Source organism: Cuculus canorus, chromosome 15 (genome assembly GCF_017976375.1).
Source record: "Cuculus canorus isolate bCucCan1 chromosome 15, bCucCan1.pri, whole genome shotgun sequence".
Taxonomy (NCBI): Eukaryota; Metazoa; Chordata; class Aves; order Cuculiformes; family Cuculidae; genus Cuculus; species Cuculus canorus.
The window spans coordinates 7,886,002-7,911,223 of record NC_071415.1 but is presented as its reverse complement, the minus strand read 5'-3'; the positions used below and the strand labels follow the sequence as shown (position 1 = coordinate 7,911,223).

Sequence of the window (25,222 nt, the reverse complement as noted above, 5' to 3'; positions counted from 1 at the left end):
GGAGGGTGAAGCATTAGAGGTGACGTTCCTGAATTATTCATTTCATGGAGGACTCGGGGAAAATTGATTACCCACTTCTTCGGAACATCAGGACAAGGAGTTCATGCAATGAAATTAGAGCAACAAACAGAGAGCAAATAAAAGGCAGCGCTGCTTTATGCAGCGTGGAGTTGCTAGGCAGGGTTCATTCCTGCAGGAAGCCATTTGTCACAGAGTCTGGGTTTTTGAGGAGGGCTGGATACCTTCCTGCCAGCTAACGACGTTTTGTATGGAAGATGAGGCTAATCAGATCTCATGTGGCAGGCTCCAAGCTGATAGTGTGCAGGGATCAGGGAATGATTTATCTCGAGCCAGCCTTGCTCTGCCTGCCAGGTAGGGGACAAGGTTTGTGCCCTCCTGGCTTTCCACAGCTGTGGGCTGGTGCCGGGGCCCCGTGCGGATGGCCAAGAGCTCGTCAAGGTTGAGACAACTTTGGGACTCTCCTGGCTTTTCTGGGCTGTGTGGAGATGAGGTGTTTCGAGTGGTACAACGCCACTGCTTTCTCTCCAGCATCCACAACCCTTCACTGTCATCCAGCCCCTTGCGCAGGGTGAATCTGTGCGTCAGGGACAGGGTGTATTCCCTCCAGATCATGCTTCTGGCATCCCAAAACTCTGATCCAGAGCAAGGTCAGGGTATGCTGGAGAAAGGGGGCCCCGAAAGAGCCGCTTTGAGATAAGAGATGTGTGTCCTGGCAGCGACAGAGTGGGCAGAGGTGCAGCTCCAGCGCTCGCTGCTGCTGACCAGGATGGGCTCAGCAGCCTCAGGCACTTGGAGTCGCTTGCAAATAAAACACTGACCCAAGACTTTTCTGGGCTTTCATATTTGTAGGAGCATCTGTGCTCCTGTTGGGCTGATGCCTTGGGTAGCCTGAACGCCACTGTAAGAAGCTTAGAGCTTTGATAAAAAGCTTTTCCTGGGCAGAAGCCACTGGACTGCGAAGGATTTTGTATTCTAAGAGCAAATCTTTCAGCATTGTTGTGTCTTTGGGCAAACTGCCCAGCTGTCTGCTTTTGGGAGAGCGCCTGAATGGAGACGGAGCGTGCGAGGTGAGTTCTGGTCCATATGGTGGGAAAACTCTTTTGCATTTGTTTACATTTTGTAAACAGAAGAAAAGGAAAATAACTGTGAAGGAGAGGGAAGGTACCCACACGGGCGATGCACAGCAAATAAGCTCTGTGTTCATGATACACAAACCTGGTGAGATGGAGGCAGTGAGACCTGCGTCGCTCATCAGTGGGGGAGATCAGGGCTGCTCCGGCTCCTCCTGGGCTGCTGCAGGGAAGCAGAGTAGAGCCCTGGGCTGTTGGTCTTGGAGACTTTTTGGGGCTGGGGCTGCTCCTTGCACAGGAGCGGCAGGACCAGGAGGGGACCACGCTCCTTTGCAGCCCCCAAGAGCGCAAGGGGATGGCAGCATCATCCTGCCCAGGGCTGCAAGCTGCCAGCCTGCCCTGCAAGCCTTGATTGGCATAAAATCTTCCCTGTCGTGCTGTGATGTGTCTCCCTGTCCTCTCCCACAAAGAGTTTTTTTGCTGGGAGCATCGGAGGCATGAGGAGACTCCCCATTTCTGCAGGACTGGATACATCATAGAGACAAACCACAGTGGTGGCAAGGAAATTCCTTGTTCCTGGCTCTGCTCGGTGCTTTACTGTTCTAGTTTTAGTGTTCGAGCTGATGGGCCCCTGTGCGTTAGGCAGCCCTTGCCTGATATCTTGGTGTGCTGGAGCTCTGTGCAGCTCTTTGAGTGTGGGGCGCTGCCTGTTCCCTTCAGCTCTCCCCTACAGCAAGGTGATGCACCTTGAAACCTTTCTGGCTGCTCCCAGAGCTGCTTCACAATGCTGAAAGCACCCACTCTTCTCTAACCACGCTTTGACTGGTGTCTGGATCTGTCCTCTCTTACTTTCACTGAGGATTTTTATGCCCTCTTTCTGGTTGACCTCACAGAACAACTGCTGGGGTGCTGGTGCAGGGATGAGACTTTGCAGGTGGTACTGGAGGGGTTTGCACCAAGATCAGGGCTCACCTGGAAACTGGGATGCATGCAGACAGTGTGTGCTACAACAGCTTGCCTGGGCTTGGCGAGGGTGATCTTGGAAGAGGGAACAAACTCTGAAGTTACTGTGACTTTACGAAACGGAGCAGTTGACTTAAAGTCACAGCATCACTAAGGTTGGAAAAGACCTCTCAGCTCATTCAGTCCAACACCCAGCCTAACACCACAGTTTTGACTAAACCATGTCCTGAAGTGCCATAGCTACGTGATTTTTGAACCCCCATGTGGATGGAGACTCCACCACTGCCCTGGGCAGCCTCTTCTGATGCTGAAGGGTTCAGCTCCAAGATGATCTTGGTCACCGGCAGTGGCTATGGGATGACAAAGTCTTCAGCAGTTTATGGACTTCTGCCTGGCTTCTTTTCTGTGTGGTGCAGGCAAGAACGGGGTTTGTCCCTGCTGCTCTAGCTGAGGACTTACCAGGGGCTTCTGCCTGCTGCAGTAATTTGGAGCATTGTTCCAAAACATGTAAACATATGACTCTCCTGACTGCACGCTGTTGAATAAAGGTTTCATTTGCTGGCCTGTCTCCCTGCGTTCAGCAGCCCGCCTTGGCTGGCTGTCAGCAGCCTGGGGCTGATGGATGTCGTGCCCGCTGCATAGCTGTGCTTGCAGCCCTCAATTCCACAGGAGGTCCCTTCCCATGCTGGAGGTGCAGCTGGACACGTGCTCTGCAATGTTCATACCCTTGGAATGCATTTTGATGAGGTTTTTCTCGTTGGCAGGTTCTGTGATCTCTCTGGGAAGCTGTTTTATGGTTCTGCTCAAGGATTTTTGAGTGGTGGTTTAAGCTAAGGAGCCTTTAAGTGTGTGTGTATATATATATTTAAGCAATATCATTAGCATTTTTCTCTCTTTTCTTCCTTCAAAAATAGGCTAGTTCCCAGACTTTGAAAATTTTCTGGCGCTGTGCTGCTATTGTGGTTTATTAAGTCAGAAACCCAACCTTCTCGGAGAACTTTCTTCCCAAATCTGCATCAGGATCACAAGGGATGAAGATGGGTGATCTTGCCCTGACACATTGGTGCAAGTTTCCCCAGAAATGAGGGGAAGATACTGCTGGGCAGCTATTAAACATGTGCGTTCCAGGAATCTCATGAGCTCCCGCTTGCCTGTTGTTAGGTTTTGTACCTTTGCTTCCCCCGAGGCAGAGATGTCTCCCCAAGTGCCTGCAGTGGAGATGGCTCTGAAGGAGAATTTATGGCTGGTAAACATTCTTGCATTATGCAATAACGAATGGTAAAGGTTAATGTTTCATTTTTGTTGTATATAAATGACGCAGGACGTTGCAGCTCACCAGTGGGATTTGATTACTTTATTATCCATGTAATAAGATTTACAAATTAACTGTCTAATTAGCAACCTGGGAAAGCTGCTGCCTGTGCTGTACTTTTCAAACTGACAAAGAGACAGTCTTAAAATGCTGGAGTGTGAGGAAACCGAGCCTGGGCATGGAGCTACCTGGGTGCCTGTTGTGGTGCTGTGCCCGTGGAGAGACAGAGCCTGACGTCCACTCCACAGGATAGGAAGCGAGCAAGCTCTTCCCAGCATAACGCACTGGATTAGGTACAGGAGGAAAGGTCTATGGAATCTTCTTGCATCTGCTGAGTGGATGCACCGTTAGGAGTTGAGGCAGGATTACTGCCCGAAGCTCCTCTATCCGATTTATCTATTGGCTGTTTCTTTGCATGGATTGACTGTTCACCGAAGTGTGCATGAAACCTGTGAATGGATCTTGCCGAGGCTCGTGGGCTTCCTTTGAAGTGTTGGATGCGAAGCGTGCAGTCAGCAGAGACCCTCGTTTGCTTTGGATGCACAGGGAAGGGATATGCTTCCTCATCTTTGTTCTTGCAGCCTGTGTTATCACTACTGGAGAACTTGCTATTCCTCCTAAATATTCAGTCCCGACAAAGATGACTTACAGTGACTTGGCTGTCATTGGCTTAATTGAGCTGTAATGTGGAAGTTTTGACCATGTGGCTGTTATTTTTCCGTTTAAAGAGAAAATATTGCATTTCTAGTGTATGCTTTGGATCTGCCCTCAAAGGGCAGGAGGTGTGACCGTGTGCATATATATTTAATGCTGTCTTTAATAATTAAACTCTTCAATGAAACCTTAAAGGGGATGGGGGAGAGGCTGCAATAAAAATCTGGGATGTTTTTTAGCTGCTCAGACTGTGGCCTTTCTGGTCTCTCTTGCCACGAGAATCTGGCATTTCCCTTCTCCTGCTTATGCAAGTGAACATGGGAACTGAGTGCTTTCTGCTTGCAGTGTCCTTAGAGAGGCAAGAGCCAGGCAGCGTTGGTGTGCGTGCACACATGTGTTGCTTCAGCCACTCTCCCGCACATCGGTGAGGATCAGTCCTGGGTTCTCCTTCCCTTTGTTGCTTCAGATTCCCCCTTTTGTTTCTCCTTCTCACCAAATATCTGCCTGGCAAATTAAATGTGTAATGAGCAGAGTATAGAAAGCTGCTGCAGATTCTTCTCATGCACGGCAGAGCTTGACTCTGATGATGATGATGATGATTATTATTATTATTATTATTATTAATTCAATCAAATGTACATGAGAGCCTCGGCTCTGCCGCGGGGCTGCGCCCTGGCTGTGCAATGCAGACTCCGGGGAGCGGAGCAATGTCCTGGAAGAGCAGGGTCCTGCTCTTGCCTGCCTGGCGCAGAGGGGATGCAGGAGCGTTGCGTTTGGAAACCAAAGCGTCATGGCTTTCTGTGGCAGCAAAAATAGAAAGGTCACATTCCCAGCTTTCCATAAAGTAAAGCCAAACTGACAGCACGCCCTTGCCCTGTGCAGGGGAGGTGTGTACGGGAAGTGAAGCAGTGAGCGTGCACAGAGATAGCCAAAGTGATGCAGCTGCAATTTCAAGGGAGAGAAATGAAGCTTTTTTAATCCCTGTGGTACCTCAAGCGCTCTGTGCACCGGTCGCAGTGTCTGGGGGAGGCTGCTTTGCTCTGCGGGCTCTGGAATCGCAGGCGGTTTGTCGTCGTGCTCGGCAGGGCTGGCATTGGGTGGGCGCTGGCAGGGCTGCTCTGTCCCGGAGGGGCTTTGCACGGAGCTGCCGTGGGGATCAGCTTAGCAAACAGGGAGCGCACGGCATCGCATGGGTCTGCTGAGAGAAAGAAGGAGCGGTCTGGAGTTTGGAAGAGTGTGGTGAAGTGAGCTGGTGTAGTGCCAGGCAGGTTGTGTGGTGGAAGAGGAAGGCGATCAGCTTTTTGTCTCTATCAGGAGACTTTGCTCTCCAAAGCCCCGCAGAGCGAAGCCTGGCTCGCACGCAGTGGTATCCCTGGATGCATCCAGTAGGAGGGAGGCTCCAGCAGGGGCAGAGCCAGCGGGATGCTCTGCGCCTAGATCCAGGCGGTCCCCTGTTACCTGGGGGTGATTGGGGCTGGTAGGAAGAGCAGCATGAACAACTCCTGATTCTTCCCACCTCCAACTTCCGTCACCCCAAAGACAGAAAGGTCGTTTTCCCCAAAGAGGAACAAATATCACTGTTCTGAAAGTGCAAAAGCTTCTTAAGAGCTTCAAAAGTACCAAAGGACCCACTTTTCTTTCCTCAGAGTCAGGTCTGCATTGAGCTGCCTTTTGCTGTGGCATGGAGGAATGTCATTAGGAAGTGCAGCCTAGCAGCAGTCTTGTTTCTTCTGTTGAACTGAAATGATTCCAGCTGGGAACCTCTCACCGCAGCCTGGATGTTGGCATCAGCGTGCAGCCTCCCAACAGCGCCTGCGCTCAGCGTCTTGTGGAGCCTTATTGAGTTTGTACTCACACTTCAGGACGAATCTTTGCTAATAGAATTCTGATTTCTTCCTTCCTGCCTCCCAGATGCTGCTGTCTCTGGATACAAACGGCAGAGACGGTGAACAATGGCTTCAAGAAACCATTTGTTTGCCAGACTTGGAAAAGCAAGCGAGAGGTCCTGGGAGGAGAGCACCCTTGGCAGTTGTGGTGCCTCTGAAACCTTGTGTGTTTGTGGTTTTTCATAGTGAAAAGTCATAGAATCATAGAATGTTTTGGGTTGGAAGAGACCTTAAAGCCCATCCAGTTCCACCCAGCTGGAGGAACTAGAAAAACGTGAAAAGGAAAATGAGTTTAAAGCTGGATGTGGCAGGGCCCAATAGGGGACTGTGAGTTTAATGGCAAACATCACTTGCCTTTTCCTTGTTCTTTAAGAAGAGTCCAGTGTTAATGCAATTGAAATCCTCTTCATTTGTGCGCTGCTCGAGTTGTTTTATGTGCTCGGTTTCTCTAAATCCCTCTAGACTGTATCTCCTCTTCCAGCTGCTCCTTCACTTAGTGTGCTTACAGCTCTTGGGAAAAGGATATGGCAAATAAGAGACCCCTGAGACAGAGACAAGTTTGGTGCCCAAGTTTTCCCTGGAAGAAGGCAGCCTTTGCACAGCTTTGCTTTGGGAACAAAATCAGCGCTCATTTCCTTTGCTCCATTCCTGCGTGGGCTCCTTTCCTGCATGGTGTTGCCTTGGAGCTGAGGTCTCATCCCTCGGGATGGGGCATGGGGTGGGTGGAGTGATGGGGCACAGTTGGCTCTGCTGGGGCTGGCACCCAGGAGAAGGTGACGTGGGACGCAAGGTGGAGCCTCTGTTCCCTGGACTTGGGGGTCCCCAGTCCAAAGCAGTGGTACCCACTCCAGTTGCAGGATGAGGTGGGCTGAGACCTTCAGAGAAGGACCTGGGCCGTCAGTTGAAGGTATCTACAGCGCCGAGTGCCTTTTTAAGGTCTATTGCCAGAAGTAAGGTGCTTATTTGGCATTTAAGGGGGAAAAAACTGTCTTAAAGTACAGCTCTTTGAGTGCACAGACTGCAAAACTACTGCCGGCAGCTTCGGATTAGCTTTGCTGCAAGGGCTCGGTGGTTTAAGGGATGCAGATTTAGCTCTGGATACTTATGCTTGAAAGCCTGGGTAGTGGCGTGTTGGGATTAGTTCTCCTGCGCTGTTCCCAGAAGGGTGACTTTATCATCACCAGGCGTGCGCGCAGAGAGGAAGACGTACGTGTCTTCTGGTCCGGGAGCTGGAGGCTGCGGCGTTGCTGAAGAAAAGCAGAGCTGTGGGAGGAACGTTGCCCACCTGTTCCCATCGGAACAATCTTCCATTTTTGGACACATGCACTTTTCGGCTCAGATACCCACGACTGCCAGATTTCCCTCTTTTTATACCCGGCGGTGACCTCAGAGCATGTGCCACAAGTGACAATGAGCTCAAAGCGAACAGAAGGGCTCCCAGCCCTCCTTTGACGTTTGTTCAACAATTTGCTTCTGCTTAGTTTTATTGAAATGCCTGGTCTGGTTGATGATGTTCAATACAATTTATAAATCTGCCATAGGCTCAGTTAAAATAAAGTTGTCTTATAAATCAGATATAGTAGCATTTTATTCACTGGATTTGCGTCGTGCCCGTCCCTTAACACAGCCCTAACGCTGTTTGCTCTCTTCTCTTCACAGTTTGCTGCTTCGTCGTGCACAAGCGGTGCCATGAGTTCGTTACGTTCTCCTGCCCCGGTGCTGATAAAGGCCCTGCCTCGGATGTAAGTACCTGCTCCAACGCTGCGAGTGACGGCACAGCGCCGTGTTTGGTGTATCCCTTTGTTTCACAGCACTTTGGAGATGCTGTTCCTCTGGCTGTCTTGGCTGAGGATGCTTCTGTGCCATTATTTCATGGGCATCTCTAGTTTGCTGTTATTTGTGGTTGTGTGGGATCTCATATCTCATATATTTTTTGTGTGCTCAAACCACTTTCAAATCATCCCATAACTTCCTTTCCGCAGAGCAGGGAGAACGGACGGGGATGCAGAGACGCTTCTGTTTGGGTTGAAGTCAGCAGCCTTGTCCCATCTCCCTTCTGTCCCTTGAGTCTCAGCCTCAGTTTCCCCATTGGTAAAGTGACATTTCCAGGCTCTGCCGCCTGAACTGAGGATTTAGGTTTGGGGTTAATTAACACACATGATGCACTGAGTGCTAAAGAGCTGGCGTAAGGCTTTGGTCAGCATGCTCTGAGCCCTATCTTCTGGCAGGGTTGGGTTCAACATCCTCATCGATTCCTTTTGCCACAGTGAAGTGCCTGAAGGAATTAACTGTCCTTTAAAAGGTGGAGAGGAGTCAGCCCTGGGGAATGTGCCTGTCCTTGCTCCTTCTCAGCTCATCGCTTGTTACCTGGGGTCGAGGCTCTCGGCTGCTCACCTGCAGCATCCCTGCTCCTCACCCCGGGGACCTCGCTCAAAGCAGGCACAGTTTTTCCAAGTCTGTTTTGTATCATCTTGCAGGTTTAATTAAACCATGGTATACGTTTGGTCTTCCCAAGGGAAAAAGAACCCGCATTTGATGCTTGCTTATGATTTGCGTGGTCCGTGTTGTCGTGTTTGCTCAGGAAACACGGAACTGACCTCAAGGACAACAGAATGGCTGGGGAATAGCAGTTTAGGTGTGACTTCTGGAAAGTAATGTTGCTGTATTTTAAAATCTAAAGCCCCAAATGCCTGCTGATGAAGTCCCCATCCTTAATTTCTTGGTGAATCCCTGGGCTTTCGGGGGCGAGGGAGCAAAGGAAAGCTGGCTTAGGCTCCTCAGCATGGTTCTGCCAGCGCCTCTCGGGTCCGTCTGGCAGGTTTTGTGTTTTACCGTGGAAACTGGCTAATTCGGGGAACTGCTGGGAGAAAAGAGCTCGAATTAGGGAAACGGCGGTGCACCACAACTCTCACCCCTAAAAATAGCACCAGTGGGAGCAGGCGGTGTAACAGACGGAGGCTCAACACATGCTGTCAACCACCCTGCCCGAGCGGGCTGTGCCGTCACTGGGATCAGTGGGAGCTTTATGGGAGGGGGCTGCTGCTTGCAGGGTATGGGCAGAGCTGGGGCTCAGCCCTGTCCGGGGCAGTGAGCTGTGGGCTGGAGCTGCAAGGGCAGACTGAGAGGTTTGGAGGGGAAAGGCTGAGTGTGGCTCACAGGGATCTGGGATCCTTTGCCAAAACTGCATTTATTTTCCAGCTGAACCAGGCTTGCTGGCTTATATTTTTGTCTGTTTTTACCTTCTGTATGAGTGTGTTGGATTTCTGGTCTGGATCTGAGAAACCTGGCTGGGCTTTGGTTCCAAAGACCATCCAGACAGCTCCACCGCAGAGCTGCTGGGGACCCCAGGCAGGACAGGGGAGATGGTACCTGACACCCACCCGCCCATCCCCAGAGCCAACATTGAACCTGGTCACTAGTCTGGCCCCAGCAAAACGGTGACTTTATCCCAGTGCCCAGCTTGTGGCTGATCAAGGGACCCGCCTGTACGGAACCCGGAGCCCCTGATTCCTCAGGGCACGCGGGCTCACAGGCTCCGACTGCACAGCACGATGCCTCCAGTGTGCTGCAGCTGACCTGACAGCGCTCCTCCGCCTCCGGAGGGGATACCTGGCACAGCGTTACTTTGAACCAGGTGGTAAAGAAGCTTTTGGCTGTTTCCCCCGGGCTGAGCTGCCTTGGTAGGTGTCTTCCAGCTCACCCAGGTCAATGCAGCAGCCTGGGTCCTGCTCCCCGTGCTGCCTGTGCACAGCGCCAGCGCTCAGGGTGTGAGTGACAGGGCAGAGTGACCAGCGGAGTGGGAGGTTTTACAACGACCTTTGCTGCTCCACAGTGTCACGCTGTGAGATTCCTTCTGGCCATGTGGGTTTAGCTCTGGCATACACGCTTTCTCTCCTCTATTCCCTCTCATCTGAAACATGTAAAGACAAAGGCAGTGAGTCCTGCACCCTGCAGACCTAATCCAGGCTACAAGAGGTCTGCCACAGATCCAAAAATACACACGGTTAGGTATTTATTTAGCTATTTGTGCATGCAGAAATCTCACTGATGAGGTTGCTTTAGGTGCAGTGTAGCTGGAGGAGGAGCTGAGCAGAGCCCCGGGCTCCGGTCCCTGCCTGGGCTGCGAGGGCTGGTGGCTGTGGGCACCCAGAGGGGGTGATGGCAGCGGGTGAGGGGCTGCGAGTGGCCCCTTGCTGTGGCTGGGCAGGTGCTGCGGGTGCCCCACAGGTGGCAGAGCTGGAAACTGTCCTGCGGGAACAGCGGAGAGGTGCCATGGAGGCGGTCAGGGCAGAGGGAGATGGGAACGCTGAAACCACTTAACCTTGCTGAAGGAAAATGAGGTTTGGTGGTGGGAAAGCGGGGACAGCTGTCAGCCAGATGCCCCCTCCGGAGCTTTGCATGGGCAGCCTGCCCGCCCCGGCACTGCTTTCTCAGCCTTGCTCATCAGCTGGGCAGCAGCTCACAGCAGGTACCAGGGAGATGATTCACCTGTATCTGCACAGAGGTTTGGCTGAAGTGGACTCAGTGCTTTGCTCTTTCTCCTAGCAGCCCTTGGACAGCCCAGTCCTGCTCCCCAAGCACAGCTCCGTGGCCCCGGACCAGCAGGGCTCTCCCACAGTCTCCTCCCACCCTGCAGCTCTTGGTTGCTGTGGGCAGCTTCTGTCTGAGTAGGGAAAAGTCTAAATTAAATCAAAGTCATCGCGTTTTAAGAGGTGTCACTTGATATCAGAGCGTGCATAAAGGCCCTCGATCAAATTCTCTCTTGCTGGCTGTTATTGCTGGGTGAGAATTGCCACTGTGGCTCATCAAGCAGGCAGGTAAAAGCTGCTCCATTGGTGTTAATTACTTTTTAATATATTATTTCTGATAATGGAGAAAGGGATGCAGATGCTTGAGACTGAAAGCAGGGAGTGAAAATGACCCTTTGTGGCTGATTTTTGCCATTTATCAAAGCCCTCTGGGAGAGCTCCAGTTTGTACCCTGGGCACTGTAACCGCAGGGATGCATGCAGGGCAAACCTTGTTCCTTTGCACTGGTAATCAGGCTTCTCACAGCAATACAATACTTAACAAGCTTTGAACCAGGGGATGGAAAACCACTTCATCGAACAGCAGCGCCCCGTCTGCTTTGGGAATGAGCTGAAGACAGGGGCTTCATTTAGAAGGGATGCAAAGCAAGCTTCCCCCTGCTCTGCTGTTGCTAACAACCATGGCAGGAGTGCAGAGTGACCTGTGATTATGTCAGGCACTGGCAGGGTGTAACAAGGACGGCGATGCATTTTGTCAGTCGGCGCAGCAATCTGGTAACTGTCTTTCCTTTCACAAATATTAACATCCAGTCAAGTCTGGCAGAAAGGAAGAGTTTAATTTGTTGCATCTGTTCAAATCTTGCAGCGTGTGTGCTGTTACAGCGGGACGGAGAGGGAAGGGGTTTGTGCAGGGAGGCAGCATCCCCAGGGCCAGCCCTGCAGGCTGCTCTGCGCGGAGCTGTGATGGGGGACTCTGCAGGGGCAGCCAGGTCCCAGCCTGGAGCTCTGAGCACCGGCCCGCTGCTGGTTTGCATCCCTGGAGCTGCTCTGTTCTGATTGCCAGTCACGGAGCCCAGGGGAACAACGTGTATTAAAAGGAAAAGTGTTCTAACTCTGCTCCTCGGTCTCTGTGTCGTGTAGCACTTCAGCGTTACTTGGGAACCAAGGAGGAAAACACTTTGCATCCTATGAAGTGCTTATGGATGCTTAATTTTAAGTGTCTGAGTAATACTTAAATAAAATTCTGTCTAAAGTTAAGCATGTGCCGAAGCGCTTTCTGGGATGGTGGCCGTGCCTGTATCGAGCAGATAACCCTGGGGCAGTCTTGCATTTCACACTTTTCTGGACAGAACAGAATAACTGGAGAGCAGTGAAATGTCCCAGTCTCGGTTACTGCTGACTGGTGTGGCTTCCAAGCAGTTTGCTGTTTGCTCTGGTTGAGTTTGAACCTCGAGGCGACAAAACCTCTGTGCGTGTTTAACCTTGCAAAGCCTGACAAGTAGGACTCTTCCATCTAGGAGAGGAGGAGTAATTATACAGCGTGATAGGGCCTCAAAGTTAAAGAAATTAATCACTTCTCACAGTAGAGAATGAAGCTGTAGCCGAGGATGCTGACACTGAAGGCGCCAGGGCTGCTCTCGTGCTCTTTGGAGGATCGTGGCAGGATTCTTTGGTGGCTGAAGATGCAATAGCGAGGCTGTGCTTTGGGCAGGACAGCATGCACACACAGCACCGGCTCTTGGAGGCGGTGGTGGCTTTACTGTTTACTTCTCTCCCTCGATCCCAACGTGTGCTGCAGTGAGTGTTGAAGCACAACTGGCGAGGGCTCCACGCCATGGCTGGGCTCCCACGGCTGCAGGCGGGCGTTCCTCCAAAGGGCTGAGCTCCACCTTGGCTTCCACATTAATGAGCTGTCAAGATGTGGTCCATCCCCTGCAGCCCCAAAGCAAAAAGTGGCGAGCCATGCCAGCAGGCGTCATCTCAGAATCATGGATTGGTTTGGGACCTCAAAGCCCATCCAGTTCTGCTCCTGCCATGGGCAGGGACATCTCCCGCTGGATCAGGGGCTCCAAGCCCCATCCAACCTGGCCTGGAACACCTCCAGGGATGGGGCAGCCACCACTGCTCTGGGCAACCTGGGCCAGGACCTCCCCACCCTCACAGGGAACGTTGCCTCTCCTCAGGGCTGCTCCCAATTCATTCTCTGCCCAGTCTGGATCTGTGTTGGGATTGCCCCGACCAGGTGCAGGACTTTGGCCAGCCCAAAGCCACCAGGTCCAGTATCAAGCCCTGCTGATTTTCATCACCAGCTTGCGTGCTTCTGCGCTCTCCTGGTCGCAGGCAGCAGAGCCAGAGTGACCATTCAAGCTGAAGATTTCTGAAATAAGGTAAGTTCTTCAGGAGCTGAAGTCAGGCATGTGTAATGTAATGCAGTTGGCAAACCTAATTATAGTCAGAGCTATTAGTAGAATGCATGATTATTTAAATGGTAGAGAAAATAATCATTAAAATGACCTTCTTTGCATTATCCTGTTAAAGGGTGCATGAATAAATACCAGAGTTGCTCTAGGAAGGTGACAGGCCAATGCAGCTTCATCTGGATTTTGCATTTTGTTTTTCTGCTCTTTGTGGCTTTAGGAGAGGTTTCTGTAATGCTGTCACCACGGCACCTTTGGTCTCTCCACACTTTGTTTGCTTGAGGCAGAATCTTTTCACCTTTGTCTTGGGCTCCTCCTTTCTCGACAAGCTGCAGAGCTGAGTGTTTGAGCGAAGCGTTGCTGCTGCTCTTTTAGAACAAGGAACTTCAATGGGTGCGGGTTGCACAGGTGAATCCGAGAGAGAAGCTGTCTTGGCAGCATCAGCACAAGGTCATCGCCTCTTCATGCACAGCATCACCAGATCCCACGCTGACACGTGTAGCAGGGCACAAAGGGGGTCACTGCGCTTTGACAAGTTTGGGTTGCTCTCTACAGTGTTTGGGCGAGCAATTAGCAATGATGTTTCAGCAGCAGAGCAAACGAAGATGCTGTTGGTACTACCTAAAAATTAGCAGGTCCTTCAAGTTGCTCTGTTCTGGGATCCTCTCTGGTGGGAAGGAACGCCTGCTGCTGGGTTGCCCCTTTGTGCAGGAGAGCATCCTAATGTTGAGCCAGAATCTTCCTAAAGGCACCAAGCACCCTCTTGCCCAAATCCTGCCTTAGAGAACAGGACCCCGATCTCTCCTCACATCTCACGTATATCTGGGGTGCCCCATGTCCGGCACGTGAGCAGATCTTCACAGCCTTGTTGCGACTCACTGCTTTTTCTTGTCTCGCTAATTAACTTCTCCGGCTCTTGTGGTTTGCCATCTGCCCCTTGCGCGAGGGCACATGCTCGCTGCTCCTGCTGGTGATGCTTCCCGTGGGATGAAGATGTATCTGCCTTGCTCCCTCCAAGCACCTTCTGGTGCTTCTCTGGCTCTGCCAGAGCCCAACTCTTTCTCCTGCCAGCCTTCCCCGTGCCTTCAGCCCTGTAATTGAAAAACTCCTCTCTCCTTTTCTTGGCGCGTGTTGTGCCTGTTGGGATTGCAGCCTCTCTGGTTCACGGAGCGAGTGGAGAGGGCGGTTGGGTCTGTGCCCTGCCTGTGGCTCTGGAGACTTGGGGCTGGGTCCCAGCGGGGTTTGTGCGGAGCAGAGCTAACAGGAGGGCAGTGGGGTGAGGCTGCAGCCTGTGCCCACCCAAGTGGCAGCAGTTGGAGGGTCTGGAACCAAAGCGTCCTGCAGGCAGGAGGGGGGTCAGGGCTGGTTTGAGCAACCAGGAGGGTGCAGAGCACGGGGAAAGGGGTGTGAGAGCCCTGTTCTCACAGAGAGCTGACACAAAAATGACTCTTCAGGCACGTGAAAGATAGCAAACATTTCTAAAAGATGTTGGGATGCTAACACTGCTCAGGGGAAAAAAGCTGAGCTGGGTTTTTTTTACTGCTTGGTCAGGGATTGTATTTTACTCAGTGTCGGCAGCAGCAAGAGAAGAACAACTGTCATCCCTGTCCCTCTGCTGTTGTCTGACTAGCAGATGAGATCTTTTGTCAATAAAATGGTATTAACTTGCTGGAAGCTGTCAAGGAAAGCTGTCAGAGCAGGTTCTGTCTGTGGCCCTGGGTTTGCCGTGGCAGCAGCCCCAGCCGTGATGCTCGCGCCCACTGACAGGTGAGCTACTGGCCCTGCGTGGGGACACCTTACCCTTCCGCAGCCAAAATCTGGGCAGAGGAGCTGCCTGTGTCCTGCTGCTTGCGCTCTGTGAGGTTTTGCGTGGCTGTAATACTGTAAACAGTAGAAAAATTATTTTGGTGTCACTGTGCAGCAGCGCCAAACTGTCTTTACAATGTGGCCGACTGGAGCAGGCAGGAGTTGCAGTACTGGTAGAAAAGATGCTCCAGTGATTGAGCCCCAGACCTTTGCCATCTTGCCCAGCAAGGACCTGTGTTTTTCTCTTAGAATCATCATGGAATGGTTTGGGTTGGAAGGGACCTCAAAGCCCATCCAGTTCCACCCTCTGCCATGGGCAGGGACACCTCCCACTGGATCAGGGGGCTCCAAGCCCCATCCAACCTGGCTTGGAACACCTTCAGGGAGTAAACTTGTGTGTAACTTGCTTTCAGTGGAGCCTCTATGGTTTATCGTGGCTCTTTTCATTGAAACAAAGACCCTTTGCTCTTGTTCAGTGGTCCTTTAACTTCCTTCCTTGGTTTTGGCTGGAACTTGGAGCTGATTCTCACCAAAGGCTTTTTTTTTAGCCCTGTGCAAGCGGGTGTGAAGGTGCGGGAGGTGGCTCTCAGAGCAGCAGCTTCCAGCTGCAGATCCTGAACAGGATGGGGTGGGTGAGTGTAGTCCAAAGCCTGTCCTTGCAGAAAGCAGGGGTCCCCATCTCTGATGGCCACGCTTGTCTCCAGTTCACCTTCCCCACCACCTGCTGGTGTCAGTAAGCAGAAGGTGTGCAGTGAGAGGGTGCTGCCCAGCGCTGTCCCTGCCTCAGCCTCTTACAAACCTGCATTTCCCTGGAGGGAACAATAGGTTTTTCTCTGCAGCATCACCTTTAGAGCCACTGCCAGGCCCCCTCTGGCTTCTCTGTGTGTTGTTCCCTGCATACTGGAGGGATTTTCCCCAAGGGAAGTATGAGAACCAAAGCATGAAGGTTTTGGTTTCATGTCCCCTGCCTGGGTTTCATTCTGTGCAGCCAGGAGGCTGTTGCTGTGCTGTGTTCGCTCTGCAATTGCGCTGCTTAAATTTCTATGGAATTCACTTTAAAATACTCTCTTCACATGAGCCTTATTAATTCTTCTTGGGAAGAGATGATTTAAAGCGTTCTCTGTAATGTGGTAGAAAAAGCAGCAGTGCCTAACTTTGAACCAAACCCCTGTGTCTGCTCTGTAGAGTCCAGGAATTTTGACAGTACAAGGATTAAACGGCACAGCCGCGGCGGTAGGTCTGGGCTGCCCCTTCTTCCTCTGCTGATGGACAAGTGATGCGGTGCACGGGGAGAGGGCGATGGGAGCTGGGGCCCGCAGGAGAAACCTGAGTGCCCTTCTTATATCATTTATTTTAGAGATGAATCTAAGACAGCTAGAAGTGTTTTGAAGATGTGTTATGTCTCAGAGCGCTGCGCTTAGGAAAGGGGTTTCTTGCCCCTCTGCCTCCCACCTCCTCCCTACCCCACGGAGAGGTGATGGCTGCGCTCCCTCTGAGCCAGGCAGAGCTGAACTGGCCGAGAGGCGTTATAAATAAAAGCCCAGACAGTACTCAGTGCAGTGCTTGCCCTTCTGGGTACGACAGGGCTGCTGTCCTTGCCAGGACACGGACTTTGCATGAGAAACAGCTGAAGCAAAACGCCCTTGCTCGCCAGTCAGTGCTGCCCTGGTGCTCTGCTCTCCCAGCTCGGCTTGCCGCTCTCTGAGCAGCCGCTGCCGTCCTGACAGGCTGCTGCAAAAGAGCAAACAGATTCCTGACTACTGCGAGCAGTGAATACGTTGTCAGGCTGATCAATGCCACCAGCTGCCTGCCTGCACGTAATTGGGAAGCAGTGGCTCCTGCATCAGCATCTCCATCAGGGTTCAGCGGGAGAGCGCGCATTACATTGTCGCGGTCATTCAGCGAGCTCGGCAGTGGGTATGACCCTGAAGAAAGGCAGAGGTGACTGCCGAGCCTGAATAAGGGGCTGGCTGGGCTGCACTCAGAGTGCCTTGAAGGCCACGAGACGATTACTCACTTCTAAATCAAATTTATTGCATTCCTAGGGGAGCAGGAGAGCTCGGGCTGCTGTCCCCCCTGGCCCGCAGAGCTGCAGAGTGCACGCAGCTGCCTGTGCCCATGGTGGGATGGCTGGCGCCAGCTCAGGTGGGAGCAGATAGAGCTGCATGCAGTCCTGGGGGGAGCCAGGAGCTGTGAGGTTTGCTCTGCTGGCTGGGGATGCAATAGGAAGTCAAGGATGCAATAAGTCAGGGATGCAATCTTGCACTGGCTCCTTTCAGACCAGAAACCTGCTGTCATGTTGAGAAGCAGAAGCCAGACGCCTCTTATTGGTGCTTGCAGGGTACCAGGTCAAAGCCAAGAGCATCTCCTCTCCTCCCTGGCTCCTATTCCCCCTCACTCATTTGGGCTCACATCTACAGCACACGCACATCCCACTCCGCTTGGAGGATGACGTTTCTGTGGCAGTGCTGATTAGAAAGGTCAGAGCCTCTCCGTGCATTAAAACACTCCTAGTGGCATTTTTCAGTTCTTCTCTAGAGGAAGCGCATTCTGCCCTGTTCTTCGGGAGGGTTCTGCGCTGGGAGAGGGGAGGAGGAGTGCCTTGTCTTTTCTTGGCAAACTTCTTTTTAACCATTCTTGTTTTAAGTCTTTCAGCATCTGCCTGCGCAGTGATCTCGTCATCCCTGTCTCTGCGGAACAAAAATAGTCTCTTTGTAAAACGACTTCAGCCTCCTTCAAAAATGATAGCCACAATTTCCAGTTTCTGGCACCTTCTAAAGCACCAGTCAAGGTGAAATGGGTCCCCTCTCAGCCCCAACAGCCAGGGAAGCAGCTCTGCCTCCCCACGCATGGCTGCCTCCATCACCCTGACACCCCTGGGGCTCTGTCTCTCTCCAAAGCAGCCCCTCAGGGCTGGGAGCAGGCTTTGAAGCCTGAAATGCCCCTGTGAGGGATCCAGCTCCCCCCGAGCGGAGGGTGGGATGCTGCGGGAGCCGTTTGGAAAGCTGCAGCCGTTCCTGTGCCAGCACGCTCTCACCGCCGCAGCACTGCTCGGTGCATGCTTTGCTTTTCTAGCTCTGGCTTTTTTAACTCTCGGTTCCAGTGGGAATTTAACAGCCTTCACATGAAGTGGAAATTGTCTCATTTTGAACAGAGCTTCTGTTTGTTATGAATGACTAAAGCTTCCATTTGCCTAAACAGGAATATCTGTTTCTAGAAGGGAACACAGAAACTGGAGCGCTTGGGGGCGATTCCTCCCCGTGTCACATGCTGGGGGTTGACTGGCACATGGTTTCTCCTCGAGTTGCCCCGTGCCCCATCCTGCTGCCGGCAGTGGGGCAGCGCTGGTGGGCACCGTGGTACCCGAGCATCTGTGGCGAGGGCTATGGGCGCTGTGGCCGGGAGCTCTGCAGGATGAGTGGTTTGGTGTCCAACCAGCCAGCCAGAGACCTCCTTGCTCCTGGGATGGTGGTAAAAGAAAGTTTTTCATTTTCTTGCTTGCCTCGTGTCCAGGGAGGCATCCCGAGCCGTTCCTGCATGCGTGCTGGTGGGCACTGGCGTGGTGCCCGCAGGTCCCCGCGGATGCAGGCAGCTGGTTCACACCAACGAAAGAGCTCTGTGTTCTGCATGGTTGGTCCTGAGCTGCTGTACCAACACCACTCAGGTTATCAGATCAAGGAGAGTGAGTCTGTAAGGGCTGGCGTGTCCCCTGGAAGAATCGGACTAACCCTGCTGCCTCTTTCAGAGGGGTGTGGGTCTATTGGGGTGTCTGTTTGTGCGTTGGGCAGCAGTGTGTGGTGCTCCCCTGCCTGCAGTGCCGCGCTGCCCGTCAGCTGCCCAGCTCGAGCCCCAGCTGCTTGCCCGAAGCTTCCACGGTGGGGAAATTCCCCTCTGCCTCCTCTGCCAGGCTGGAATCCAGACTTTGGTTTTCTGTGCTCTCTTACATCACAGGGAAATGCAGAAGGCTTTCAAATGCATGAGGTCACTTAATAAATTGTCTTTTTGGTAGCAAAAGACAGGTTAATTGTGAACCCTCATCCTCTCAGGCTTCCTGTGACACAGCTGACACCTGAGCTACCAGAGGCTCCTTGCGCTCTGTGTCTGGAACTGCTTTGCTTAGGGTTAAATGTGAGATCTTTTCGAGTACAATACATTTACTGAAGCATTTACCTAATCCCTTGCTCTTAACAGATTGAATTAAATGAAGCTCCATTACTTGCCCACCTTGCTGGTATCACTGAAGGTATCTGGGATGCTGTGAAATAATGCACAATATTAGTGATTAAATCAAGGAAATCCCTAGTGCAGCAGTGGTGGGGAGATTAATTTCAGGGGAAGGTAATGCATTGGCAGATATGTTATAGCTCAGTTCTGACTCCACTCTTTATTTATTTACTTAGCTCACAGTGCCCTGAAAAGATGTCTTTCCTAATGCCCGGGCTCCTTTCCAGGCCATCAAGAAGCCAGTCGGCTCAAATGACCGAGCAGGAGCTCTGCCTCATCCCTAGCCTTTAAGCAATTAACCTGAGATGAAATTAAGCCAGCTGCCACTTGCCATAGTCTTCTCGTTCACCCGTGTGCCTGCTGCTCCCCAGCATCAGGGCCAGCTGCCCAAGCATCCTCCTCTGCAAAGCCGTGCTGCTCTGGGCTCTCCTGGCAGGATGACACTGCCCACCTCTGCCTTTGCCCTGCCTCGTTGTGCCCACAAGGTGTCCCAGTGGTGATGGCCCCGCTCCTCTGCTGGGGTTCCTCAGCTCCTAGGGATCCCCGAGCTGCCAGGGCGCTGCCTTTGCTCTCACAGCGACTTCAGCCGGCACTGCCTGAGCTGCTTTGAGGCAGCAGGAGATCCTGTTGTCCTCTCTCCTGCATAACTATGTGTTGGCTTAAAGCTGTGCTACAATGGGCTGAGTAACTAAGGTTTGACCTCAGAATTGTCTTGTCTTGCATGGATGATACTAAGAGAAGTCTCAGGGGAGACCTTAGAGCAGCTTCCAGTGCTGAAAGGAGCTCCAGGGAAGCTGGGGAAGGGCTCGTGGTCAGGGAGTGGTACAGGATGAGGTGTAACGGTTTTCAGCTGAAAGAGGGAGATTGAGATGAGATCTTAGGAAGAAATGTTTTGCTGTGAGGGTGAGGAGGCCCTGGCCCAGGTTGCCCAGAGCAGTGGTGGCTGCCCCATCCCTGGAGGTGTTTGAGGCCAGGTTGGATGGGCCTTTGACCACCCTGATCCAGTGGGGGGTGTCCCTGCCCACTGCCCCCCAGCAGGGGGTTGGAACTGGAGGGGCTTTGAGGTCCCTTACTGCCCAAACCGTTCTGTTATTCTACGAGATACCAAATCCTTAGTCTGCCCTAATCCAGTGGTCTCTGTACTTGATCTGTCTGTTTGTTAAGAAGTTGTTTCTCATCTGAGTTTGTTTGGCTTTAACTTCTGTAGACCCTGTTGGAGTCAGAAGCCCTGTTTGCAAGGTGCCCGTGTAAGACTGCCAACAGCGTCCACAATAACCTGGGTTCTCCTGGTTTTGCAAGCTCTGCTGATGTAGAAGGGTCTGTGGTTTGTTTTAAGAAAGCTCCAAATACTCCTAAGCATCTTGATTTCCTCAGAGCGTGCTGGGGAGAGGTTGGCACCACAGCACAAAGATTTTTATTGGGGCGGCTTAATAGAGATGGAAATCATGGGTGGGTTTTTGTCCTTTTCCCCACTGGGTTGACGTGGACATTGAGTAGCATCCAGCCCTTATGTGGGTTCTTTACGTACCAATGTCACCTGGTGTTTTCTGTGCTGAGACCAAGCGATTTAAAAACAATAAATCCCCAGAAAAGCCAATGTATTGCTTTTTCATCGTTATGGCAACACACATAAAGAATAATAACTCTGGATGTTGGCAACTGCTGGAAAAGGTCCACATCAGTTGGTGGCAGCTGACTGCAGTCCATTAGTGGAACCTCTGAAGCCAGCTGGCACGTGAAACACAGAGAGCGGCAGTTCCTCACCAGCGTTTGATGCAAGTTTATAATCTTAATCTTTTGTTTTTCTCCTAGGATCCCCGGAGCAAACACAAATTTAAAATCCACACATACTCCAGCCCCACCTTCTGTGACCACTGCGGGTCCTTGCTCTACGGGCTCATTCACCAGGGGATGAAATGCGACAGTAAGTGATGGAATCGGTGGCTGCTGTTGTGGCAGTGAGGGGCTCTGGCACCTCGAGGTTCTGGGCAGGGGCTCCTAGCCGCCTGTGTTGTGACCAAGAGCCTGTCCCCTCTGCCACGGATGCAGAGCATGGACCTGGTGCCCGAGGGCTGGGCACAAGTGGGCAACTGCCTGCCTGTTGTGGGAAGCCCCCAGGGCTGCTGCAGGGAGAGGGGAGGGAAAGGCTTCTGCTTGGAGGGATCCTGCCTCTGTCCCCCTTCAGCAGCATCGCATGCATCCACCTCGCAGCAGCTGCAGCAGCATTGCCCACATCCCCTCACCACAGCAACAGCATCACATGCATCTGCCTCGCAGCAGCAGCACTGCCCACATCCCCCCATGCAGCAGCAGCGTCATTCCCGTCCCCCTCCCTCGCTGCAGCAGTACCTCCTTTATCCCCGCAGCAGCATCACCCACATCCCACCACCCACAGCAGCATCGCCTGCATCCCCCCTGCAGCAGCAGCATCGCCTGCATCCCGCCTGCAGCAGCGTCACCTGCAACCCCCCTGCAGCAGCAGCATCGCCTGCGTCCCCCCTGCAGCAGTGCCCGCCAGCTCGCAGCACTGGCTCTGACTGACACCCTGTGGCCGTGGCGGCGCCTGCTGCAGCAACACTAAACATGAACTCTTGGCTCTGCAAGCTGGGGAATTATTTTACAGAAAGGAGAAAACAGGAGATGAAAGGGGAGGGAAGGGATTGAGAAAGAGATCAGTTCTTTTCCAAGTTAATCTTGTATGTTCCTATTTAAAAGGACTGTGAACATACAGCGTTTGCTTACATGCTTGTGCTCTCTGTGAGAACAGCATCCTCTGCTGCTCGCCATGTGCTGGCTTCCTCACAAATATAGAAGCTGGCTGCCTGTTGTGGGAACAGTGTATTCATTATCACCCTTAAAATGTTACCAAGTGGAAATGAATTTAAAATATAAATTTTTATATATATGCATTTTATGTATAGGGATTTTTATGCATGTGTGTGTGTACACACACACAGAGGTAACATTTAAGGCTCTGCATCAGCTCCTGGTGCATCTGCCTGAACACCCAGCATTGCACCATGGGAGTGATGGAGGAGAAGTTCAGTAAAACAGCAAAACTCAAGTAATTAGAGCACCTCCTGTACAAGGCCGGGGTGAAAGAGTTGGGATTGTTCAGCCTGGAGAAGAGAAGGCTCCAGGGAGACCTTAGAGCATCTTCCAGTACTGAAAGGGGCTGCTGGAAAGTCGTGGAGGGGCTCTGATCAGGAAGGGCAGGGACAGGATGAAAGGAATGGTTTTCAGCTGAAAGAGGGGAGATTGAGATGAGATCTTAGGGAGAAATGTTTCCCTGTGAGGGTGGGATGGCCCTGGCCCAGGTTGCCCAGAGCAGTGGTGGCTGTCCCATCTGTGGAGGTGTTCCAGGCCAGGTTGGATGGGGCTTGGAGCCCCTGATCCAGTGGGAGGTGTCCCTGCCCATGGCAGGGGGTGAGACTCGATGGGCTTTGATGTCCCTTCAGATCCAAACCATTCTATGAAGACCTAAAAGCCTTTTCATCCATTTAGGCAGGACCCAGTACTGCTGATGGGTCCCTTTGTCTGGGCAGGGCTCTGCTGGAGTCTCCGGCTGGATTTAAAGGTTCATTTGTTGCACATTTATCCCAGAATCCCTCACTAACATCCCCATTTTAAAAGAGGACGAGTTCATCCCCTCGTGTCCCCTGGGATCAGCCCCTGACCTTTGGCAGCGGTGCTGAGTGTCCCTTTCTCTCTCTCCCCGCAGCCTGTATGATGAACGTGCACAAGCGCTGCGTGATGAACGTCCCCAGCCTGTGCGGGACGGACCACACCGAGCGGCGGGGGCGGATATACATCCGGGCTGACATCGAGAAGGACGTGCTCACCGTCGTAGGTAGGTGCACGACCAAGTACAAACCCCGTGCATGGGGTCACCCACTTGCCCCTCGCTGCGGGTGTGTGCCGTGCTGACAGCAGTGCCTGCCATGGCGTGTCCAGGCTGCAGTGCCCAGCGTCTGATGGGTCAGAACGGGTCCGGGCAAGGCAGGACAAGGGTTTGATCCTGCTCCAGGCCCGCTCCTGCCCTCCAGCAAGCACTGGCCGGGGCTCCAGGGCTGTCTGTGCTAAAGAGCTTTTCAGTTAAAGATTTCAAACTGGTTTTCAATCACGTAAAATTCCAGCATCCTGGGGAGGTGGGATGGAAAGTTGTGCCTTTAGCTATGCTGTGTGAAAAAGTGTGCGTTGTGCTATCTGTATGGTGATGAACTGCTGTTCTTGCCATGTCCTTAACGGTACCTAGGCCTTGGTGGGAATCTTGGGTGGTTCTTCCATCTGACCTGAACTTTGCAATGTTATTCCACTGATTTGGAGACTCCGTGGCCTCCATCTATGCAAGGCATGTGCTGCCTTCCCACTTGGTGCTCAGAGGCTGCTGGGACAGACATCAGCCCCTCTACGCTGCCGTCGGGAGGGTAGCTGTTGTTTTTCATGTTTCCTTGCTGTTCTCCAGCCCCGATGGAGACCTGGAGCACGGTGTAGGGCTTGCAGGGAAGGCTGCTGCAGCTCTGTGCAGGACACCCGGAGCGTGGATTGGCAGTGGGCAGGAGCCATCCCGTGCGGGTATACCACAGGGGAGGAGTAAAGTGGCAGTGCCATCTCATGGTGCCTCCTTCCAGGGATGCACCAGGTGGTGGGAGACAAGGCTGGAGGAGACTGCAGACAGCTGGGCCTCATCAGGCTCAACAGAGGCTCCTGCCCTGCCCTGAGCATCCCACAGGCCCCAGGGCCAGCCTAGCAAAACCCCTTGTCCCCCATCCCAGTTTCCTCTGTCCTAGAACTCCTCCATTCTGTTTATGGAAGGAAGCAGGATTATCCTATCTCTAAAGGCTTTTGCCACCTGGATTTTGAGTTCCTAGAAGGCATTGTTTCCCCTATAACCCATGAGCATCTCATGAAACACCAGTCGTGTTCTTGTCCAGCCTCTTGTTCCCTGCACGGAGAGCTCAGGCTGAAGATGTGGCGACAGCCTCTCGTGATACAGGTGTCGGCAGGGTTAGGAGGCCCAGAGAGCCCTCGATGGGCAAAGCAGGCGGCTTGTGGAAGAACTGGGGTTTGTCTGACGAAGGCTGAACCCGGTGCTGTGCTGAGGCAGGCGGTTTCTGCCCACGCTGGGTAACCAGGCAGCTCCGGGCGGCTGCGGTCGCTGCAGGGGGCTGCCGCGCTCTGCACGGTTATTCACAGCATGAGCTAAGCCTGCAGGGTGTAAAATGCCACCTCCTGCCCACGCTGCAAATATCAGCTCCCCTCTGAGTGGGCCCTGGGGGGTGCCAGGCTGATGACACTGCTAACAAGGACCGGATCCTTCTGCATTGTCCCAGCAGCTTTGGCTGCTCCTCCATGAGAAATCTGGGTCCCAGCACCCTGCAGTGCGGCCAGGCTGGCAGCAGCAGATGCTGAGGGGTTTGCTTTGTTGGGATGAGGTCAGCTCATCCCAACGGGTGCTTTGGTCCCCAGGGAGAGCGTGGAGCTGTCAAGGTGTCGCAGCTCGGAGCTGGCTCCTTCTTGCTAGGGCAGGCAGGCTCAGCAGAGCGCATCCAACAGAGACAGCTACAATGGGTGATCCCAGTGGGGTGGCTCCATCCCCACCTGCCCCTTCTTTGCGTCAGTGAGGGGTGGCCCGAGCTGGTCCCGCAGGGTGACAGGAGAACCAAGGGGAGTGATGGTTCATGCTGGGCACAGCAGCTCCTGTGGGACTGGTACCCAGCGCCTTCCCTGAGGATGGGACTGGTACTCAGCACCTCCCCCGTGGATGACGAGGGACTGGTAGAATCATAGAATAGTCAGGGTTGGAAGGGACCTTAAAGATCATCTAGTCCCTACACCCCTGCCATGGGCAGGGACATCCCACTGGATCAGGCTGCACAAGGCCCCATCCAGCCTGGCCTTGAACACCTCCAGGGATGGGGCAACCACAACTTCCCTGGGCAACCTGTGCCAGTGTCTCACCACTCTTATGGTGAAGAAATTCTTCCTAATGTCCAGTCTAAACTTGCCCCTCTCTAGTTTATACCCATTCCCCCTCGTCCTATCACCACAAGCCTTTATGAATAGCCCCTCTCCAGCTTTCCTGTAGTCCCTTCAGGTACCAGAAGGTCGCTATGAGATCTCTGAGCCTTCTCCAGGCTGAACAACCCCGACTCTCTCAGCCTGTCCTTGTAGGGAAGGTGCTCCAGCCCTCCCATCATCTTTGTAACCCTCCTCTGGACCCATTACAACAGTTCTATCTCCTTCTTACATTGAGGATTCCAGAACTGGACACAGTGTTCCAGATGAGGTCTCACATGGGAGGAATAGAGGGGCAGAATCATTTCCCTCGCCCTGCTGGC

General features: G+C 52.8%; 1 protein-coding gene across 2 annotated transcripts in view; it reads left to right on the top strand.

Annotated features, from left to right (window-relative positions):
* The window catches only part of PRKCB (protein kinase C beta), a 128,241-nt gene that overhangs the window by 46,649 nt on the left and 56,370 nt on the right, over positions 1 to 25,222 (top strand). For both annotated transcript variants that reach the window (XM_054080432.1, XM_054080431.1), the window contains exons 3-5: positions 7,566 to 7,648; positions 20,694 to 20,805; positions 22,603 to 22,731. In XM_054080432.1, the coding sequence (XP_053936407.1) occupies positions 7,566 to 7,648; positions 20,694 to 20,805; positions 22,603 to 22,731 (324 nt within the window). The remainder of the gene's footprint in view (positions 1 to 7,565; positions 7,649 to 20,693; positions 20,806 to 22,602; positions 22,732 to 25,222) is intronic.